Raw genomic sequence first — 20,672 nt, 5'->3', positions numbered from 1 at the left:
GATTAAAGGTTTTCCCAACAATATTGTTGCTCAAAGTAACTGCATATGCATTGTTGTTGTATTAATTACATTTTTGATTGTCTTTCACAAATCAAAATCAAAAGATCCCCCACACACCCCTGATTACAAATTTCATTTACAGCGCCATTAAAAAGTATTTGCCCGCTTCTTTTTATTAATTTATTTATTAAATAAGGAGGAAGTGACTAAGCGAAAATGGCATCCATAACAGGGTTCCAAGGTGAAAACCCACCGCTGACTTACTTGACTTACTTTTGCAAATGAATATCTAGATCAGTGGTTCTCAACCTTGTTTCAGTGATGTACCCCATGTGAAATATTTTTTCAGCCAAGTAGCCCCTAACCAGCGCAAATCATTTCTGATTGAAGAAAAAGGGAAAATAATAATAATAAAACCGAGTGCTGTGCCATCATTGTCTGATTTATTATTAAACTTTGGAACTCTATTTGTGTTTATGTGGTCACTTGAACTATTTGGAAATAAAAAGATGCAACTAATAAAAATAAAAAAAAGAATAAATTAATTTAATTATGAATAAAGATCTTTTGGGATTATAGTAAAGTTCTGTTCTCAAAAATCAATAATTAACTGAAATTTAAATAAAGTTTTCTAGTGATTGACAGGTGATTCTCGGTGGCATATGACAAGTTGGGTTAAACCATTCTGGTATGGGGATATTCTGGGTTTTTAGGACACTGAAATTCAATTGCCTACTGACTATAACATTCATTTTATGAACGTATATATATGTTTTTTAGAAACATTTGTATATACAGTGGTACCTCGGAGTTTGAACGTAATTCGTTCCTGCAAAGTGTTCAAAGTCCGAATTGTTCAAAATCCGAAAAAAAAATTCCTATAGGAAATAATGTAAATGTAATTAATCCGATCCAAGCTCCCCCCCCCCCCCCCCAAAATCCTATTTTTAAATTGTTTTTTTTTTTTTTAGGATGTGTGTCTCGTTCTAGCATAAAGGATTTAGAGAATTTCAGAAAAAAACCCATCATACCAACAGTTCAACATAGTGGTGGTAGTGAAATGATCTGGGGATGCTATGCTCATCAAGACTTGGACAATTTGCGGTGATTGACTGAACCACAAATTCTGCTTTCTGACATAAAATCCTGAAGCAGAATGTCCAGTCGTTAGCATGTCATCTCAAGCTGATGCACATTTGGGTTCTGCAGCAGGTCAATGACCCAAATCAGAACAGCAGCTTGACACATGAATGGCTTTAAAAGAAGAAAATAAATGACGGTCTTGGATTGGCCTAAACAAAGTCAGGGCTTGAAGTTTTTTATTCTTATCTCATAAAATAAAATTATTATTAAAAATATATTTTGTGTTTACTTGGGTTAACTTTGACTGATATTTATATTTTATTTGATGATCTTAAACAATAAAGTGATGAAATATAATTATAATAATTTGAGAAGGGGGCAAATAAGTTTCACAGCACAGCAAATAATGTTTTCATTAATAGTCTACACAACCATATTCAACTAGTATTGGCCCACATTAAAATACTCCAAGTTAACTGAGCATCCATGTAAATACTAGAACAGGCTTATCTAATGTCTCATATTTAGCTGTAAAAAAAAAAAAAAAAACCTTAACCTTTTAGTAACAATGGATATTTTACCTTTCAATATAATGCTAACATTAAAATAAATACTGTAACAAAGCAGAGCTAAATGATGATAATGGCACAAGCGTAAATATTTCTGCAACACGAGAGACAACATTACAAACAAGTCCAAATGGACATCAAGCAGCATCAGGCAAAGAAACTACAATTAGCAGCACACAGTTGTTCTTTGTCACGAAAGAAACAAACAAAAAAAAAAGATTTTAAAGAGTCATAATATTACTGGAGAATTTTTTGGGGATTCAAGTTGTATACTGTATTAACAAGCGAATGTCAAAATTCCCGCACAAATGTAAACGCAGCAGTCACTATGTCTCTCGAGAGCTGCCATACATCATCATTTGGTTGTAATCAAACAATATTTGTTCAATAAAGCACTTCTGCTTCACACAATCACAATAAAATATGCAATTTAGACGGTTTAAACGCTTGCACAACCGCTCACGTTAAACTGCTCTTACTAATGATTGTGATGATGCGCCGTTGTTTTTGTCCATTAATTTATTTTTCATAATTACAATTTCAATCTTACAATGCTTCAGTTTTATTTTAAGTGTGGTTGTCATACTCCTTCATACTTACAATTACAAACCAAATAAAACAGCCAACCTATAAACCCGCCCCCGGCCACACTGCTGCAGAAATAGTGATGGGTCGTTCCTAAAACGAGCCAGTACAAAGAGCCAGCTCTCTCTCTCTCTCTTTCCCTTCCTATGTCGCTCTCTCTTTTTCACGTATCTGAAGCGAGATTTGGCTGCTGCTCAGAGAGGAAGAGACAGGAAGAGAAAGGGGAGGGGCGAGGGCATGCAGCGGGTGTACTGCACACGGAGCAAGTGGTCCGCGTCTCCGCCAATCAGAGAGAGATAGGAGGAGGAGAAAAACAGAGAAGAAGAGAGTTGAATTATTTAGTTTTTCTGAATGCCAACTATAATAAAATAAGATGTTTTTTTTTATCCTGGACCTGGTGAGTAGCTTATAATGTTTGCTTTGTTCGCTGCTGCTGTTGCACTTAAATTACTACTCACTATTTTTCTTATTTGATTGTTGCTTATTTTTTTGTTTGTAGCCTTTTTAACTTTCAATAAAATAAACAAAAAACATTTTATTTGCTTGATAATTGTTGCTATTTACAGTCAGTAAAGTGAAATACTTAGTTCACCAAGTCATTTGTCAAAATGTATGCTAAATTTGTCGTGAATATTTAAAAGAAAAGCTAAAGTTAAAAGAGCCATTTGAGAGCCAAAAAGAGCCGTCTCTTTTCACTGAGCCGATCCAAATGAACCAGATCATCCAAAAGACCCGAAATTCCCCATCACTAAGCGGAAAGTGGTTTTGGTCAACGTAATCCTTGAGGTCTGTTTTAGCAAGCTTTTAAAATGCTTCAATACAACTGATTTGATCTTGTTTATAGCAGCACACACTGCTATGAAGCCTTCATATGCCGTTCAGATTCTCTGAAAATCATTGTACTAGTGCTACACGGGTCTGCAGCAACATTAAAAGTTAAAAAAAAAAAAAAAAAAGAATGAAAACCTTCCTCTTACTTGTCTGTAAATTTGTATCCATCTTTTCACTGGAACGTATGTTCACCACGAACGATATGTGAGGAGAACTCATAACGGTCTTTGCTGTGATGGCCACATATATTACATTCCAGTGGATCCCTGTATCCATGGCAACCCATGTGGATAGTGTACATGACATGGTCCAGGAAGAGCACTTGGCAATGTTCGCACTGGAAGGCCCGCAACTCCCGACCTTCTCGTCCAAACACCCGCACCCCTTCCTGGACCGCAGGCCTTTCGGGGGCTTCTCGCAACGCCCCACTGGTAGATCCCGAGCCATTTCTGGGTGACGCATTTGTCACGTGATCACCTGAATAAACCGCAGGACTCGAGCGCGACCTGAGACTGGACGGGAGATTGCTACAGAGGTTAGCATGCCGTTCCTGAGAGCTGCTGCGAGCCGACTCGGGCGAGTCTCCTCCGCTGTTGCTCGGCGACTCTTCGTGCGCTGACTGGGTTGGCCTACCGTGCCGAGTCATGGAAGTCGGCCCGTTGGCGACGGCGTGGCTGGGGAAATCAGACGGTAACGTGGGCTGAGGTGGTAGTGAGTCAATATTCCTTGTACGTTCCACTCTCTGGTCAAGAGGCAGAAGATGATGGTGGTAGAGTGGGTTGACCATGGGAACAACGTCAGTCATGAGGGGGTGCCCTGAGTGCTGGAGAATGGGCCGAAGGGTTTCTGATCCCAAGTATGTCATGGCGTTGCCCATAGTTTGGTCCATCATGTGGGCTGACAACAGTTCAGCCTGCTTCTCAAACTTGAGGCCCATCTCAAAGCCCATTTCAGGGTAGCTGTAGCGCACCATCTTTTCACCTGTTTAAAACAGAGCAGGATTATTGCTGGGTCGTCTTGCGGTCCAGCGTTTATGTTGATTGGAAACACAGTGTCTCAAACAAATCACAAAATGGTATATGTGTGTTATCATGTATAGCAAGCGTACAGGTGGGCATTGATGGACGCCCGTTTTGTCGACTATTAACGAATGATGGAAAGCTTGACGGACAAAGTGGGTTTTTGTCCGTCAATTAAATCATCAAAAACCCGGTCTATTTTTCTCTCTCTGAGCAGATGAGAACAATTCGGCAGATAGCGAACAGTCCCTCAAAAGGAAGTCCAGTGATGATGGTTTCAAGCTGTTTATTAAATTATTGAGGATAACTGTAAAACTAGACACACAAAACGAAGAAAATTACACATAGTAAGCACTCAAATGCAAAAACATTTCATTTAACTTATCTCCTGAGCGCAGTTAGCTCGAGAATAATGCGCAGTGGAAAACGCCATCAACCCACTAATGTTAATTAGCACACTATTCGCGACACTTTAATCACTCAAAGAATGGCTATTCCCACAAAAACATCAGACAAGCATCCCACCAGGACTTAGAGGCATATGCTCTTCCTACACTACAAAAAAAAAAAAACCCGGATCGATGTAACTTAATCATGAATTGCTTCTTCTACTCTATGTAACTACAAGTGTGTATCTACAAACGCTGCCCCACACTGCCCCCCAGTGGTTAACACATGCGCTACATAAACAGTGCTTGAAACTAAGGCACGCACAAACAGGGGCAATACAATGTCAGTACCAACGGACCTTTTCAGTCCGTCAATGATGGACGCCCGTTTCGCTGACCAATGATGAAAGACGGAAACACTGACGGACCGCAGAGTACTTCCAATTCTTTCCTGGGACTGCAGTTAAGGCACTCTTTGTCTTCTGCAGCAAACAAGCAAATATACGCCTACCAGGTATGCTAACTTCCTCGCACACCCTTCTCCAAGCCTTCGCTCTTCTGGTTCTATCCCAATACTGATAGCTGGCCGCGTTGTAGAGCTCGGGTGTCGCCTGGTTAAAACAACGTTGACGGATTGACGATTACAGTTTGGTTCAACTTGAAATATGGACGGATTAACGATGACGGAAGGATGTTTCGACTGTTGATGATTGCAGATGCTGAAAATTAATTGACGTGCCCACCTCGTCACGTGTTTGTTGTTCCATTACGACGATGCTGGATTACATACACTTTTTTTTTAAAGTTAGGTTTAAAAGGTGGCATTTTACATTCTGAGATTGCACAGAGAACTTTTTCAACATGCAATTCTCAAGAAATTTACTGCTAATCAGCTTTCAGTAGAAATGCCAGGATTGACCTACAGTAAAAGGAATTGGTGAACCTAATTTGACATTCTCTAAACTTTTGAATGCTCACGTCCAACTGTTCAATCTTTAGTACTTTTAAGACTACTATCCAACAAGTAGCTGAATGGCAAAATTCCCAACAGGTATTTGATCCATTAATCCACCAATACATTTACAAGGACGTCCGCTTCAATGCATCTTAGAGACTATCTTTTAACTTACTGATTAAACTTTATAACTCTAAAGGCCCTATTTTTGTAGATTAGTGCACATGCATTTGGCGTAAATTTTACATTTTTATTTCAGGTTGCACCTCTTTTGGCGTTCTAGGGCCTCTCTTGAGCCCTTAATTTAGAGCGAATGAGGGGGACCATTTTCATTGCTTGGTATCATAACATTCACCCCGATTAAAGCAAATCAAATCAAACTTTATTTATAAAGCACCTTTTATACATTAAAATAGAACTCAAGGTGCTGAACAATTAAAACATCCATAGTACAATAAAAAGAAAACCCATCCCTCCCCCCCAACATCCCCATGATCATACTCACACAAGTTTGTTTTACTATCTTTGTGGGGCCATCTCATTGACATAATGCATTTCCTAGCCTCTTCCCCTAACCATCAAACATGATTGCCTATCCCTATTCGTTACCCGGACCTCAACCATAACCCAATTCAAACCTAAACTCTAAAACCAAGTCTTGACCCTTAACAAGAAGTCTAAACTTGTGGGGCTCAGCAAAATGGCCCCACAACTCTGTGAAATCCCGAAATGTTGACCTGCGAGAGAAACAGGCGGACTCTGGCAATATTCTTAAGACGGTAAACCAACCACACTTTCAAGAATTAAACCAATGTTGTTTCGAAAGCAAACCTGTGAACACACCCTAAGAATGTAACTGCTGGGATTAAGAGGATTAGTGTGCAGCCAACTATGGTTTAATTGACAAGATTAAGCAATAAAAGTCCAGCCACAAGCACACTCCCACTTGCTGTGCTACACAATAAATGGCACAACCAAGACAACAACATATTGAAGCATTTTGGAGATAGGTGCGTATAAATATTTGTACTGCTGGGAAGCACGAGAGGTGTCTGGCACTCTTTGTGTTTACCGTCTTCTCCTGTGAGGGAATTAACAGATTGATTCCTTTGTCAATTGTCAAGAGCCATTAACTACCATGAATTCCTCACAGCATTGAACAGCCAGGTACTTTTTTTTTTAGAGTGATTGTGGAAGGGAAGGGATTTTTTTATTTTATTTTTTTTTTTTAAGCACAAAGGAGCGGTAACCCCGGTACAAGGAAGGCAAAAGTCAGAACACACTTCCTTTTGAGCTTTAGTCAAAATGTTGTACTTGATGTTCAATGTGTGTAAGTATGAGGAGTGGAAAGTCCCATCCATCTACTAATGTAGACCAAACCTTCCTGAACAGGGATGCGGTAAGCTGTTGTCACTCAATAAGATTGCAAGTAGCAAAGTCACAGGTGTACCTAACCACAAAATGGAAGAACAAAAAAAAACATTTCCTTGCCACTCTGTCCTGAGGCTGCTCTAACTTCCTCAATCTGTGTATTGTATATCTGCTATAATGAAGTACATTACTGGATGGTTGTTCTGCTTTTTTTCTCTCCCCAGTACAGAATAGGATTTTGATTTTATAATATTTAACGAGCTGATCATCTGCCGGTGTTGAAAAATACCCACCAACAAATTTTTGTGGTGTTGTACTCTTCCTTTTTCCAACATTACTGTGCAGTCTTTCAATCACAAGCGGCCGCTCAAACGTCATCATAGGCCTCGGCTCTTTAGAAACCTCACCTGTGGAACAAACATAAAGATAAATAGTTACTAAACAAGATTACACCGTTTTTATTGTTTTTAAATCCACAAATGTTAGCAAAATAAACAATTCATTATAATAGTGTGGCAAACACAATAACAACAAGTGGTACCTCAACTTATGAGATATAAACTGTAGTTTGGCAGTGGTTTTTTTGTGTCTACGTGTTGCGAGCAAAAATGTGAGTAACAAACGCTAAATGGTAAACTTCACAAGCAGACGGTAGTAAAGATTAATGTATTTATTTTTACAGAAGAGGCCAAGTTCTTGCTTCAAACTGTTGATTGCCATTCCCAACAAAGAGAATTACACTTTGTGTACTTAACCAAGCTACAAATTTGATTACACTAAAAACTAGCTTGATGCTAACACACTATGACACTAGATAAGCTAATGAAACTAGCATTGATGTAGCTGTAATATATAACTCTCTAAGCCAGCGGTTCTCAACCACTGGCCACAAAAAGTGACTGGACAAAAAAAAGATTTTATTGATCATAAGAGTGCCTCTGTCTAAAAGTGTGCCTCAATGACATGATACACAAAAAAAGTAAGCCCACTAGCAAGCAAAAACAGTGAAAAAAAAATATATTTTTTAAAACATGTCCAGAGAACTTCTTCAAAAAGAGACATAGCCAATTGTCAGTCCTTTGTAAGCTTCGAGTTTACGCATTGGAATTTGATGTACAAGCGAAGTCACGCAATGAATTAAACTGATAAGTCAAGGTACCACTTAAAATAAAATAAATAATAACAGGCTATATTGTATATTGCTGTTGTAACGTGCCAAATTTTCTTCAGCAGGTTGCATGTTTTACGTTCCAAGAAATCCAAATTACCAGCATAAGGGCTCGTGTTGGCAGTTGGGTCCAAACCAATGCTCTGCAGGTAACTATGGCAGCGTTCTTTGTGCTCCTCGAGGGAACTGCGCTGCTTGTAGCTCCGCCCACAGTAGTTACACTTGTGTGGTTTGCCAACTAAAAGTGAAGACAAAATATGCATCCTTCAATTCATTCACTGTTGCACTGAATAAGAATGGAGCACTGGGCAGTATGAAAAAGCGATCATATATCCCACTTGTGCCAAAACCCAAAAGTGGTCTTGGGGTCTTTTTACATAGACAAAATTATTGCTCATCGAATATAGAGTATTTTTCTATGAACAAATAGAAAACCCAAAGGCTAATAAAAGCAAGTTTCAATATTATTCAAGTGTGGGTGCGAGATCGACATACTGTTTTTGTATTTAGCAACCAACCGCCATCTGACATTGTGCAGATGTTGGATAGACCTTTACAATTAACCTTTCAGATGTTATTCTTATTCATGCAAATAGTCGCAAATAGAGACGCACTTCAATCACCTCCACGACACTACATTACATTTATATCTACCTTGACAAATTAGGAAAAGTCTATTGTGTACATGTGATTTTATTTGTCCGTATCTGACGTCAGGATCCCTTCATTTTAATGAAGGACTCGAGCCCAAAAATACCCGAAGCGAATATAAGAAAACACACATGCCCGCCCAAAAAGGGAACTGGGGTGACTAAGTCCTGAACCGACAAATGACAGCACTGTCTGACCTTGATTTTAAAGATGCAAACGAGGGGAGAGCAAAAATCGTCTCTGATAAGGAAAGTGGGTTACAGTTGACACACTCCACCACTGCTCCCTTTTTTTAACTGACACTTTCCTCCTGGGCCAGTCAAGCAAGATGAAGAACAGCCTGTCCTTGCTTCCTAGCAACAAAGCTTTTGCGGGAAGATTAATGCAGCTATAACCACACAAAGAGTATGTTTGGCCTTTGTCACTACTGTCGCTGTGTGACAGCATACTTATTTGTTCTTTATATGTAGTATGTTTAATTTCAAACTACACTTGTGAGACGGTATAAACTGTCAATAAAAAATATAAAAGGTAAGAAAGAAAGTTGAAGAAAACTTAGAAGATGACATTGAATTTATGATGGGGGGAAAAAAAATCACAACACAGCAAAATTGAAAGAGAGATACAATTTGTGGCCCATCCTGAGATCTCAAGTATGTTTACAAACTACTTTTTATTCGTTTTGAAAAGAGTTTCTTGATACAGTACTGTTTCTTTGCGAAGCGGCATTGCCAAATACTGGCTTGGAGTGTTTTCAGTTGGTGCATGTTAACAGGAATCGGTTTGAAAGTTTCTCTTTTTACTAAATTGTTCTCAAGTAAACTATACATTGTAATGAGATGCAAATCCATTTGCCTCCCCCACAGTTTTGTGACTTTTTTCATTATCTGTCATTATTTATTGATTGATTGGTTTTATTAAACATAAAACACATTACAAGTATAAAATACAATTTGAAGTGAAAAAAGAAAAACAGGAATAGGAAGAAAGAAAAAAATCATCAGTAATTTTGCAGTTTACATTATTTTCTGTAAAATACTATGAATAAGTCTTTATTTTTTTCTCTCCCGAAAAAAAACACACAAATCAAGCTAGGATATTATAAAAGGGGGTTAATAAGAAATGGCATTTTTCTTATTTTATTTTTTTTAACCACATTGTTTAGATGTTTACCAGTACCTAGGCAGTAAGCAGTACCTAGTGGTTGTTAGAAAAGAAAAAGGAAAAAAATGGAATTTGTAGTGCATTCATACACATTTTAACTCAATATGCTTCACATGGTGTAATTAAAACTAAAACATTTAAAATCAGTTACAAACAGAGTTAAAGAGATTTAAAAGCAAAGTAAAGACATTAAAAATATTACTAAGACAGTGTATAGTGCAAGAAGAAGATTTTCGAAAACATGATTTTCAAAATATTTTAACAGACCCTATTCTAAGCTATAGGGGGGGAAATCAAAATGTTCCTGGATTTAAAAGCATTTACACTTTATTGGTATGTAAATCAGGGAACCATTTTATACACATGTATAGAAAAGGGAAAAAAAATATTTTTAAGTGTAATTTATGTATTTATTGTATTATACATGGGTGTGTGTTATTCACAGGATTTTGCAGTATTTTTTGGCGCAGTACTGCACATTTGGTGTGGCTTTAGCATCTTATCCAAGCAAGGAATGGCAGACTATATTTGAGAGTACAGTAAAAATAAAATAAAATAAAGAAAAAAGTTGTTCAGGGACTAAAAGGACGCAAGGAAGAGTCTTACCAGCATGAGTGCGCAAATGACCGGTGAGAGCATCACGGCGGCGACAGGCGTAGCTGCAGAAGGGGCACTTGAAGGGTTTTTCACCCGTGTGCAACTTAATGTGCCGCAGCAGATTTCCCTTCTGAGTGAACGAGACACCGCACTGGTTGCACTGGAATGGCCGGTCACCTTAAGAATCAATCAGGCATACGCAGGAATTCATCTCACCGCACTTCATTTCAACATATTAAGTGAATACCAATAAGGACTCAAATTCACTGACTGTAAATGTGGGAACCAAAATAATACAAACACCTCTAAGCAAGCCTACAAGCATCTCCAAGCATAATAATAATAATAATAATAATAATTGTAAAATAAATACCGATCTGATCGTTAAAAAAAAGTAGTCTATGAGAAGGTTAAGAAATATATGTCACTTGAAAACATAATGTATGTACTGTAAATTGCAAACAATTACTAGTAACTAGTAACTACACTGTTCTCATGGAAAATAATTTGATCAGCAGTCAGTTGGAAAGGAGAAACGTGATCCTATGCTGTGACAACCGCGGCTGTCGTGGCGTCAATTGGAACAGGTTGTGGGGGATTCCAAGGATATTTTTCCCTGATAATAACTTCAAGTCTGAGTTGTCTTGGGAGAAGAAAAAAAAACACAATGAAAGAAAGAGCTCCACACCCCATTTTAAAGAAAGCAAATGATCTCTTACTCATCTTAAGGACGGGGGGGGAACAAATGCCTTGTTTTGCTCCAAATACCATTTGCATTGATGCTGGTAACGCGCTACTAACCATAATAAAAAGTGAAATCACGAAAGCTGGCCGTGTTGACAACAGACAGGACGCTGTGTGTGACGTAGCCGGTACTCAAAGCCGATTGGCTACCGCGAGGCGAAATGTGAAAAAAGTTCTAATTTTCTATTTTTGCCGAACATGCGAGTGTGCGGATTTTTCGTCACAAATGTCCTCCGCGCCTCCCCACGCACTTCCGTTCCGTCCGGTCCGCACGAAGTACATTGACTACAATGCAAACGCGCCGTCAAAACGCCTCCCCCCGGTTTTGGTGTGAATACAGCATTAGCTTTTTGTAAGGCGCGGCGAGACCTATGTAATATAATTAGCGATTACTAGACCTTCGGTTCCATTAAAAAAATGTACATTGACGTGATAGAATTTTTTTTGCACCTTATTGAAATTAATAGTGTGGGGTTTTTTTTATATTAATGAATTATTTGTTCACCTCTAGATGATGCTAAATATTACACACTGTACCTTTAAACATTACTGTTAAAAATGCACTTCCAAAATATTTGTTGTCATGATAAGCAAGTTGTCGGCATCTGCTGAAAGTAACCAATAAAGTCACTTGTAATCTAACTTTGTTACTTTTGAAATCAATTAATCAGTAAATTTGTTACTTTTGAAATCAAGCAATCAGTAAAATAACCAAATTACTTTTTAAACCAAGTAATCACTAGGCTAAAGTATTCCAATTGTCATGTTAAGCGGAGTTGTCGGCATCTGCTGAAAGTAACTAATAAAGTCACTTGTAATCTAACTTTGTTAGTTTTGAAATCAAGTAGTAAAGTAAATTAGTTACTTTTGAAATCAAGTAATCAGTAAAGAAACTAAATCACTTTTTAAACCAAGTCATCAGTAGGCTAAAGAAATCCAGTTGTCATGTTAAGCGGAGTTATCGGCATCTGCTGAAAGTGACTAACAAAGTAACTTGTAATCTAATTTAGTGACTTTTTTTAAAATCAAGTAATCAATAAAGTAACTATGCCAACACTGACCATTTGTTTGTCGACTGGGTGCATCCACGGCCATATTTTGTCCAGATATTCCATCCTGCGCATTGCTTGGGCTCTCAGCCATCGATTCCACCACAGATGTCCCTTCTTCTCCAGTTTTGGGCTCACCCACTGGACTACCGTTGTCGGCCTCTTCACTTGTGTCTTCCTGCTTTATCCGTTTATCGCTCAGCTCTTCAACACAAAAACAGGGATGGATCAATTTTTCGCAATTCAACTTGGACTATCCATGATGTTGAACAGAACTGAGCTAAACTTTTATTAGTCGACTCGACTGGAGGATAACACCGTAACCTGGCAACTGAATGTGTAGGGAAGCTTTAGGATGGACTGACACGATGCTAAAAAAAAAAAAAAAAAAAAAAAAAAAAAAGAGGAGCAAAAGATAAACAGGCTGGTCTGGTTCCTGGCTGTCTCCAGGGAAAGAGGGAGTGTCGAAGGCCGTGTCATTTGTAGCACCTTGCCAGCAATGGACACCAGCGCAACGATAAGGGTAAGACGTTGCGAAATTGTGCGTCTGTGTGTGTGGAGATAGCAGCTCTGCACAAAGCTATGCCTACCTGCACTCGCTTCCACTTTGGACCAAACTATAATAGAGAGCAGCACGCAGGCCTTTCCTAAACTAGTACGCAACATGGACAAAGGTATTGGGACATAAATTAATAAATTAATCAGGGGATTTGGTTTAACATATATTCTCCCTGAAACATTAAGTACATTCGAGACATTTGGGACAATTGCAAGTTTTTAACCTTATTGAAACAGTTTGGGGAAGCCCCTTTTATTCCCGCCTGACTGTATCAATGAGTGTAAAAGAACTTGACAGAGTCATGGCTGATGACTCGTATTTAGATTTAGTTGTGATTTTGATGGTGAGAGTTGCCAGACTTATAGACGTCGGATGTTTCTACATATTTAAAAAAAAAAAAAAACCTGTGCTTTGTACTAGCTGGAAGTCTAATGCACGCTGTACAATTTGTTCCCCTATCACCACACTTGCTTTTTTTTCTTCATTTGTTTCTTTCTTCTCATAAACGTCTGTTGCCTCTGGTGTGAAATGTCATCACTGATAAAAAAAGAAAAAAGAAAAAAAAGAAAAAGGGGGGGCTTTGTAGGTTGAGGAGTGTGTGAAAATGCCAAGACATAAAACTTACTGGTCCAGATGATCCGGTTTTTGGGATTTACAACAGCAAAAATAATGATGTGACCACAATTGGTTGTTTAACTACAGCTTCCAATCTGACTACATCCCTCACATGTCCCTGCAGGCAATCAGAGCCGCATTCAATTTAACCCTTTAAAGTTCGGGGTCATAGGAGTTGAATGATGAAAGAAAGAAATTAGCAGAAGGCATTTCCACAAAGCTTCTTTATATTTCTTTAAATATATAATTATATTTCCACTTTAGGAGAAACATTATGAACAAGCCTCGTCTTCACGTCCGTATCCTGGCAACAAGGAGTGAACCTTGCATCTTTACATCTTTCTCCTCTCAGTGTGACTGAGTTGAATATTTCAAGCAGTGAACTGAGGATTACTTGAAACACTTTCTGCTACGTTGGAAGCAAATTATCAACCGGGGCCTCCCATAAAAGAGTACAATGCACATATAGCACCTGAGATAAAATGATAAATGATAACAGAGGTTGTGGCAAAGATGTCATTTTCACATGCCAAATGGGTTAGTGAGTGACAGGGCTCGTTTTAAATAGCACTCTATATACTGTGAGTACTCACCACTGGGGGAATTATGACAATAAGGCTCATTTTGTCCATTAGATGTTGACATCCGTAACGTCTCCTTGCCTGGAGAGCACTGGCCATTACCTATAAGACAAAGTCAGCAATTTTCACTTTGCTGTTTAAAAGGTACCAGTGGCGACTCTGCATTTTGGGGCAAGGGAAGCGGTGCCCCACCGGCTCCAGTAGATGGCAGTGTTTCCATTTATTTTAGAACAGTAATTTAATCAAAACATTTTGTGCATAAATAAAATTATGTGATAGTCCTTACAGTGTTGTTTTTGGAGTAATGTATTTTGTGCGTCTGATGTAATGTTTTTGACGGCTTCTTTCATTGGGCACAACAAAATTAGCCCATTGTTTGCAATTCCAGTGGGCAGAGCTGGCTCTTATGTGGTTTTAAACTCTGCCTAGCAACGCAACAATTTATATATATATATGCACAATGTCTTGTAAGCTTACTTCGGGTCTTGAACCTTGCATTACCAGCCAAATTGGCTAGTAAATATTTATGACCAACTGCCAAAAGTTGTATCATGTAACTCAACTGGTTTATGTTGTTTACACAATTTAATATACGTACATCTTTGCTACTAGTTGACAAATTGGACAAAACATAGCAGATGTGAAGAACACCCTCAGTAATCAATCATGTCATTGAAAGGGACAATGGAAGTATGAAAACTGGGAGTCGAGCAAGATAGATTGTGAAAAAGAATGCATTGACTTTGACGTCTCAGCTGAAAACAACAATAATTGGTGATAGAAATCCCTTCAGTCAAGGGCAGTAAAGGTCAGTGAAACTGAAAATACATAGAATTTCTAGCAATACGCCACATACTTCACATACTGTACATCTGCAGATACAGGGTTTCTCTTTATCAGAGCGCAGACAATTTTCTTTAGCTGTGTCTGAATGGCAACCGTGGAGGTAACACCGCCGAATGCAGAAGTAAACTAACTGAACCGACCTTATGTAACTATGGCATCCTAATGTCCAGCAAACATGGATCGGATTGCAACCTCTCAGCAGCTCAGGCTATGGATAGCCTGTGTCCACTCAGAGGGAGAGCAAACCAATCCCTTATCCTCTTACAGCCTCCTCCATCGGGGTCACTCCAACAATACAGCGGCTACAGGCAAACGCCCCAAACTGTCAGCTCGCCTCCCTGAGGTACCAACCAGGCTGTGAGTCATCCCTGAAAAGCTTTACAAACAAAATACCCCAAGAAAGTCATCATACAAGAAATTGCTTATAACGGGAACTTTGGGGAAGGTTACAGGAATGCCTGCAATGATTAATAAATTTGTCGCAACCTCAACTTTCTTTTACAAAGCTGTGCTGTGGCAGCCCTGAGAAAGGCACACTGGAAGATAGTACCCATGACACAATGGTTAGGTCTGGGCTCGGGTTGCGCCACTTGGAGAAAATCTCAGGTGACCAAGGTGAGTAACCCTGTGGCAATCCTGTCCTGGAGACAGGATTGGCCCAGATTTGTATTGAAGAATTTTCCATTCCTTTACTGCAGTCACTTTTAAAATTGGATCTAAAATTACAATTTAATAATCTCACGGCACAACACCAAACAAAAAGTAAATAATCACTTACTCACAAACTGACTTACTAGTTATGGTATCTGGGCCTGTTTAACATTCAGTGCTCCCTAACGTCATCTAGTGGTGAATTAATTCATTAATTAAAAAAAAAAAACTGATGCAGGACAACTTTGCAAATGTAGCTAGCCCAGCTGGTATTCAGCAAACTAATAATTATCTGTGGCAACTCAGATGATCTTTCACAGCGAAATAGTGTGCCACCGTCCACGTCACCCTGGTTGGAAATCATTCGACTCTGAAAAGATTGACCATGGCCTAAATAATTGTTTGGAGCTATTTGGGCTAAAATGTCAAAATAACAGAACACATAAAACTGAATGTCAAAATCATCCTCACATTGGATGAGAGGTATTTAGAATATCAAGCAGTTAAGAATCTGTGGCCAACGCATTTTCCAAAGCAGTGGCGCCTCCAAATCACCAAATCTGGTGTTACATACTGTACATACTTGTTGGACAGCAACATTCCTTTGTACACAACAAAGTGTGAAAAGTGGGATGTGAGTTGTGAGTGTGAAAGTTCATACCCCTGTCACGCCAGTCTAGCATTCACATTTATGCAAATAGCAATTACAATTTTCTTGGAATCGTCACAACTTTTTACGCTTATTTGGCCATGAGGAATACTACTATGTTAATTTAACCACGAGCTAAGTGCTACAGTGAAACATATTTTATAATGTCAAACTAAGCTCTGGAAAATGCGCAAATAATTTTTGTTGGAGTACCACAAGGAACCCATTCAGGTACATTTGTGTTTGTACTTTGAGGTTGCCGCATTTCTTTTGATAAATGTTATATTGGAGTCACTGTTAATTGACATCACCAGAATGGGTTTGTCGTTCCAACACTCACTGACTTAAATCTAACTAGAATAATTGATGTAAACATTGCTCAATTTTAATTTTAAACAAGACTAGCATCATGCTTGCACTCGATCATAAAGTCTGGCAGAACACAAATCATTCTCCCGAGTGGTAGGGATGTGGTTTTTCCTGTCAACCGCCCCCTCCACCCTGAGTCTTCCATACACTCATAAAACACACACGCAACAAACATTACTGGTCTGGCAACAAAATCTGCTGTTACTTGACGTTTAGTGTAGAATCAAAGCACTATCCCTCAGAATTCACAATTCAGTAATATATATATATATATATATATATATATATATATATATATATATATATATATATATATATATATATATATATATATATAATTATACTACAGCCATCCAAATGTTAGTGTAATATTAATTTTTCACTCAAGTATTAGTTTTGCTCCCGCAAAAACACACACACTCGTCCACACACACACACACGCTAACAAGCAATTCATAACACAATGCAATTTATTTCACCTTGAGGACTACACATGGCACGCAATTGATTCAATCATCAATTAAACTCTACAGATGCTATTCACTGAGTGTCTTGACCTGACGTTCCTGTCAATCAAAGTAAAAGCAATGAGGCGATTCATTCACATTACTTGTATACACGTCAACAATATGAAGCTAACAAAAGTGTTCCAATAATTTCAGCTTTCATTTCCCATAACTCATTTCAATACGAATCCCCACACCAATGTCATGAAACACCAATAATTTGTTTTTTGTGACACTGATCAACAAATCGTGTGGAAGGAAACTAGAAGAGCGATGGAGTGCCACAAGGCGCCAATCCAGGCCTTGTAAAATTCGCTCATTTCAGAGTGAATAGTAAAAAAGTATGCCAAGTGGGAAAATCCCTTAAATTCTATCAACTTCATGACAATAATATACAAAACAACCAATTTGATAATTTATGAAACTCCAAAGTAAGTTGAATGTTTGTAAAATTCTCCCAAAGTCCGTAAAATCAAAACTAAATTGCCATCATGTGATTTCAGATCAGTGATCAAGGGGCATAAACTTTTATTTTTTGACTTTTTGTGTGTTTGCTGACGGCAAAGACAAAAAAATGCGATGATTACAATTGTATACGTGTAATGTGTCCTGGCTGCTCAGTACAATGTAGTTTAGCTAAAGCAACAATACGTTGATGTGATTATTAAAAGAAGAATTGATGGAATCCTGCCTCTGCATGTTTTCCAGCATGCCACGAGTCTGTGTCATCAAAGTAAATGGTGAGTTTATAATTTCTTGCTCAGCAGTTTTGTTTTTTTGTTATAAGCCCATTAAGAATGTTAAAAGTTGAAACTCCTTTTAGCAATCCTCTTCTCACGTCCATGTTTGTGCCATCAATCTGAGGATGAGCAATGTCTCAATTCTTATATTATGAAGAGAAGTATCTTATTTTTGCTATATAGCTAAATTGTTAGAACATTATTTCTGTGCTTAATAATATTGATTTTATGATGAGAGGTTATTTACAGGTTATTTCAATATCTATGATTTCTAATAAGAAGAGTTGTTTTCAATTTTGAACAAATAAAAAATTAACCAGTGTTTAACTTCAGTTTTTTTTCTTTTTCGTTTTTTTTGCCTGTGAAGATCATTTCACTATAGCATTAAAACACATGAGGTCAGAAAAATAACGCACTATACATTTTTCAATACATTCATTTCTAGGGAAGTTGCTTTCGTGTAGAAGCAGTACAAGCACTTACTAGCAGAGTAGCCATTGGGTGCCTCCATTTCCAGTGCTGCGGTGGTGCGGCTGAGGAAAAGACAAAAATGCTTACAACTTTTTACAAATACACCCTTTTCTTTTAGTTACTTTTATATGTGGTGATTATGCATCATGTTATATTCAATCAGTGTACAATTGATTACACTTGTTGAAAAAAAAAATCACTACAATTGTATTATTATAAATTAAGACTGTCATTCAGATCATATAAAAAAATGTCTCATACAACATCTTTTTGATAAAATAATTGTAAAGCGTTTAGATTACAATTGGGCCTACATACACCCACGATTTTTTCCCCATATGATTTGTAAAAAAAATAAAAAATAATCGTGAGCATAATGTACAGCTTTAAAAAGGTGAGTTGGTATAATTACCTTTAAGTGTCTCTCCTGAGCAAAATTACTTGGTAATTTCAATCGAGGCCTGAGGGAGGGGATGGTAGGTCGTCTCCACCTCCCTTTAAACACCCCTAAAAAAAAAAAGGTCCAAATCACTTATTTCCTCTCTTGATATTTAAATAATGCGGGGAAGCTCTGCATTATTGAATAAAGCTATTAGAGAAAGCCAGCCAGGAACGCGATGAGAGCAAGTTTGAGAAGCGCATGGAAAAGTTAAGGAGCGCATCATCCCTCAATGCTGCCCAAGTCAACTTCTCCTTCTACGCATGCTGCTGACTCCAAAAATACAAGACCGCTCCGGAAAAGTTCGACACGGACCCGACTCAACTTGGTGCAGGCATACAACAGGGACGTCGGAAAGGGAAGACTTGACGGGCAGCTAAGAAGGAAAGAAGCAGATGGATGGATCAAACTGGATCCACCGGTTCCTAAGGAATTAGCCATAGCGACAGGGAGCACCCAGTCGCTTTTCAAGGGACTGGAAAATCCGTTGGTTAGTCGGTGTTGAAAGAAGAGCAAGTGCTGGAAATGTGACTCATTAATGCTGGAAGGAACTGCGGCGCCACACGCGTGTTATTGTTACTTGAACGCGTGAGGCAGTGAAGGCCACAACATTAGGTACAATTGCAGAATTAAAAACACAAAAGGAAGGCAGTTTTGATGGACATGCGAGAGGTGTTAAGCTAAATAAATAACTAAATAAGTTATGTGGTCTTTAATTATTTATTTTATTCCCTAATATTTTAGCAGTTTTTGCAAAGTAGGCTAACCAAAAACATACACGCAAAAGTGTTGCAATGCACATCATGTTGTAAAAAAAATAGGCTACCTTTCGTTGTTGTGATAATCGATTGACATTTCATGAACTGATGAACCATATATTGCTTATTTGTTCACTATCTTGTACAATGATTAGGCTATCAATGCAAAATGAAGACTGTTAGGGGCGCATCATAAACTTGGTCGTATACGTGATTATTTTTTTTTTTTTCTGTGCTCTTTTGGGAATTCGGCACGGACTCGCATGCAACAGGTGATCGGAGCGAGCCCGTTCGTTGCGTCACCAGCATGCATTGCTGCACATTATCTGCATTTTTTTTTTTTTTGGTACTTGATTTTGTTTACTTTTGTTTGCATTTACCTGAAGCATACGGTATATTCCCAATGAGGTGCACGTCGACCCAGAGTGATCGTCTCGGAGCGGATCAGACTTCATTGTTGCACCATGCTGAGAAAGACAGTAAAGCCCGGGTCGGTTCCGAAGCTCCCGCGGCAACAGTAATCTCCTGTTAAGATCCACGCACCGCCGCCTTCCGTCTCCATCTCCCGCAGAGAGCAGCTGCAGAGTGACAAGTGCCACTTGTGGTGCATGCGAGGGATGTTGTTAGTATGGTTTTGTCTGACACTGAGAAACGGACCGCTGACTGCGGAACGGTTCTGTATGGCTACAGTTAATGGTTCGTTTACTATACGGACTCTTTATTTGTGACCATGAAGCCAAGTTGGGTGCATACACAAACTGTCATATTTATGGCTCCGGAATGTTGACTTTAATTAAAAAATTGGGGGATGTTCAAACTTGGATGTTACCTCGTGTATTTATTAAAGATCCTTTGAAATGGAAGCGTTGTGAATTATTTCGAATGCATTTATAGAAGTTAAGTTGCTGGTCGGGATTTTTATAAAATGACGTTGGGGCACGTAATGCACCAAAGAGTGTACAGTAGTGCAAAAAACAAACAAACAAAAAAACACTTCTACCCGAGCTTTCTCTTGTGGTGAGGAAGGGATACTACAAGTTCTTGTCGGCGAGAGATTTGAAGGAATATCCACTAACGCCCACTAGTCTCCACTGTTTTTAATTTTTCCTTTCTGACATGTCATTGTAACAGCTATTTAAACAATAGGTTTTAAATATTTAAAATTACTACTGAATCACACTTGAGAAGATATTAATAATTTATTAAAATTGTATTTTAACTGTTTCAAATATATTAAAATGTATGGATATCATGTATTTGGAGACACTGGAAATGCTTTATCATAGTGTCTTTTGTACTCAGAATTTCTTTAA

General features: G+C 38.3%; 1 protein-coding gene across 1 annotated transcript; it reads right to left on the bottom strand.

Moving 5' to 3' along the window:
* Window positions 1-968: 968 nt before the first annotated feature.
* Window positions 969-19,968, bottom strand: ikzf2 (IKAROS family zinc finger 2). The gene is made up of 9 exons (XM_086092061.1): window positions 19,740-19,968; window positions 18,575-18,669; window positions 18,175-18,224; window positions 13,943-14,032; window positions 12,188-12,379; window positions 10,392-10,559; window positions 8,071-8,208; window positions 7,096-7,209; window positions 969-4,049 (listed from the first exon to the last, which is right to left on the bottom strand). The coding sequence occupies exons 3-9, from the start codon at window positions 18,200-18,202 to the stop codon at window positions 3,241-3,243; spliced, it is 1,539 nt and encodes a 512-aa protein (XP_085948187.1). The 5' UTR covers window positions 18,203-18,224; window positions 18,575-18,669; window positions 19,740-19,968; the 3' UTR covers window positions 969-3,240.
* Between the last annotated feature and the right edge of the window lie 704 nt (window positions 19,969-20,672).

Source organism: Leptonotus elevatus, chromosome 12, assembly GCF_054856555.1.
Source record: "Leptonotus elevatus isolate MCC_2025b chromosome 12, RoL_Lele_1.0, whole genome shotgun sequence".
Classification (NCBI taxonomy): domain Eukaryota; kingdom Metazoa; phylum Chordata; class Actinopteri; order Syngnathiformes; family Syngnathidae; genus Leptonotus; species Leptonotus elevatus.
This window is presented reverse-complemented; position numbering and strand designations above follow the sequence as displayed.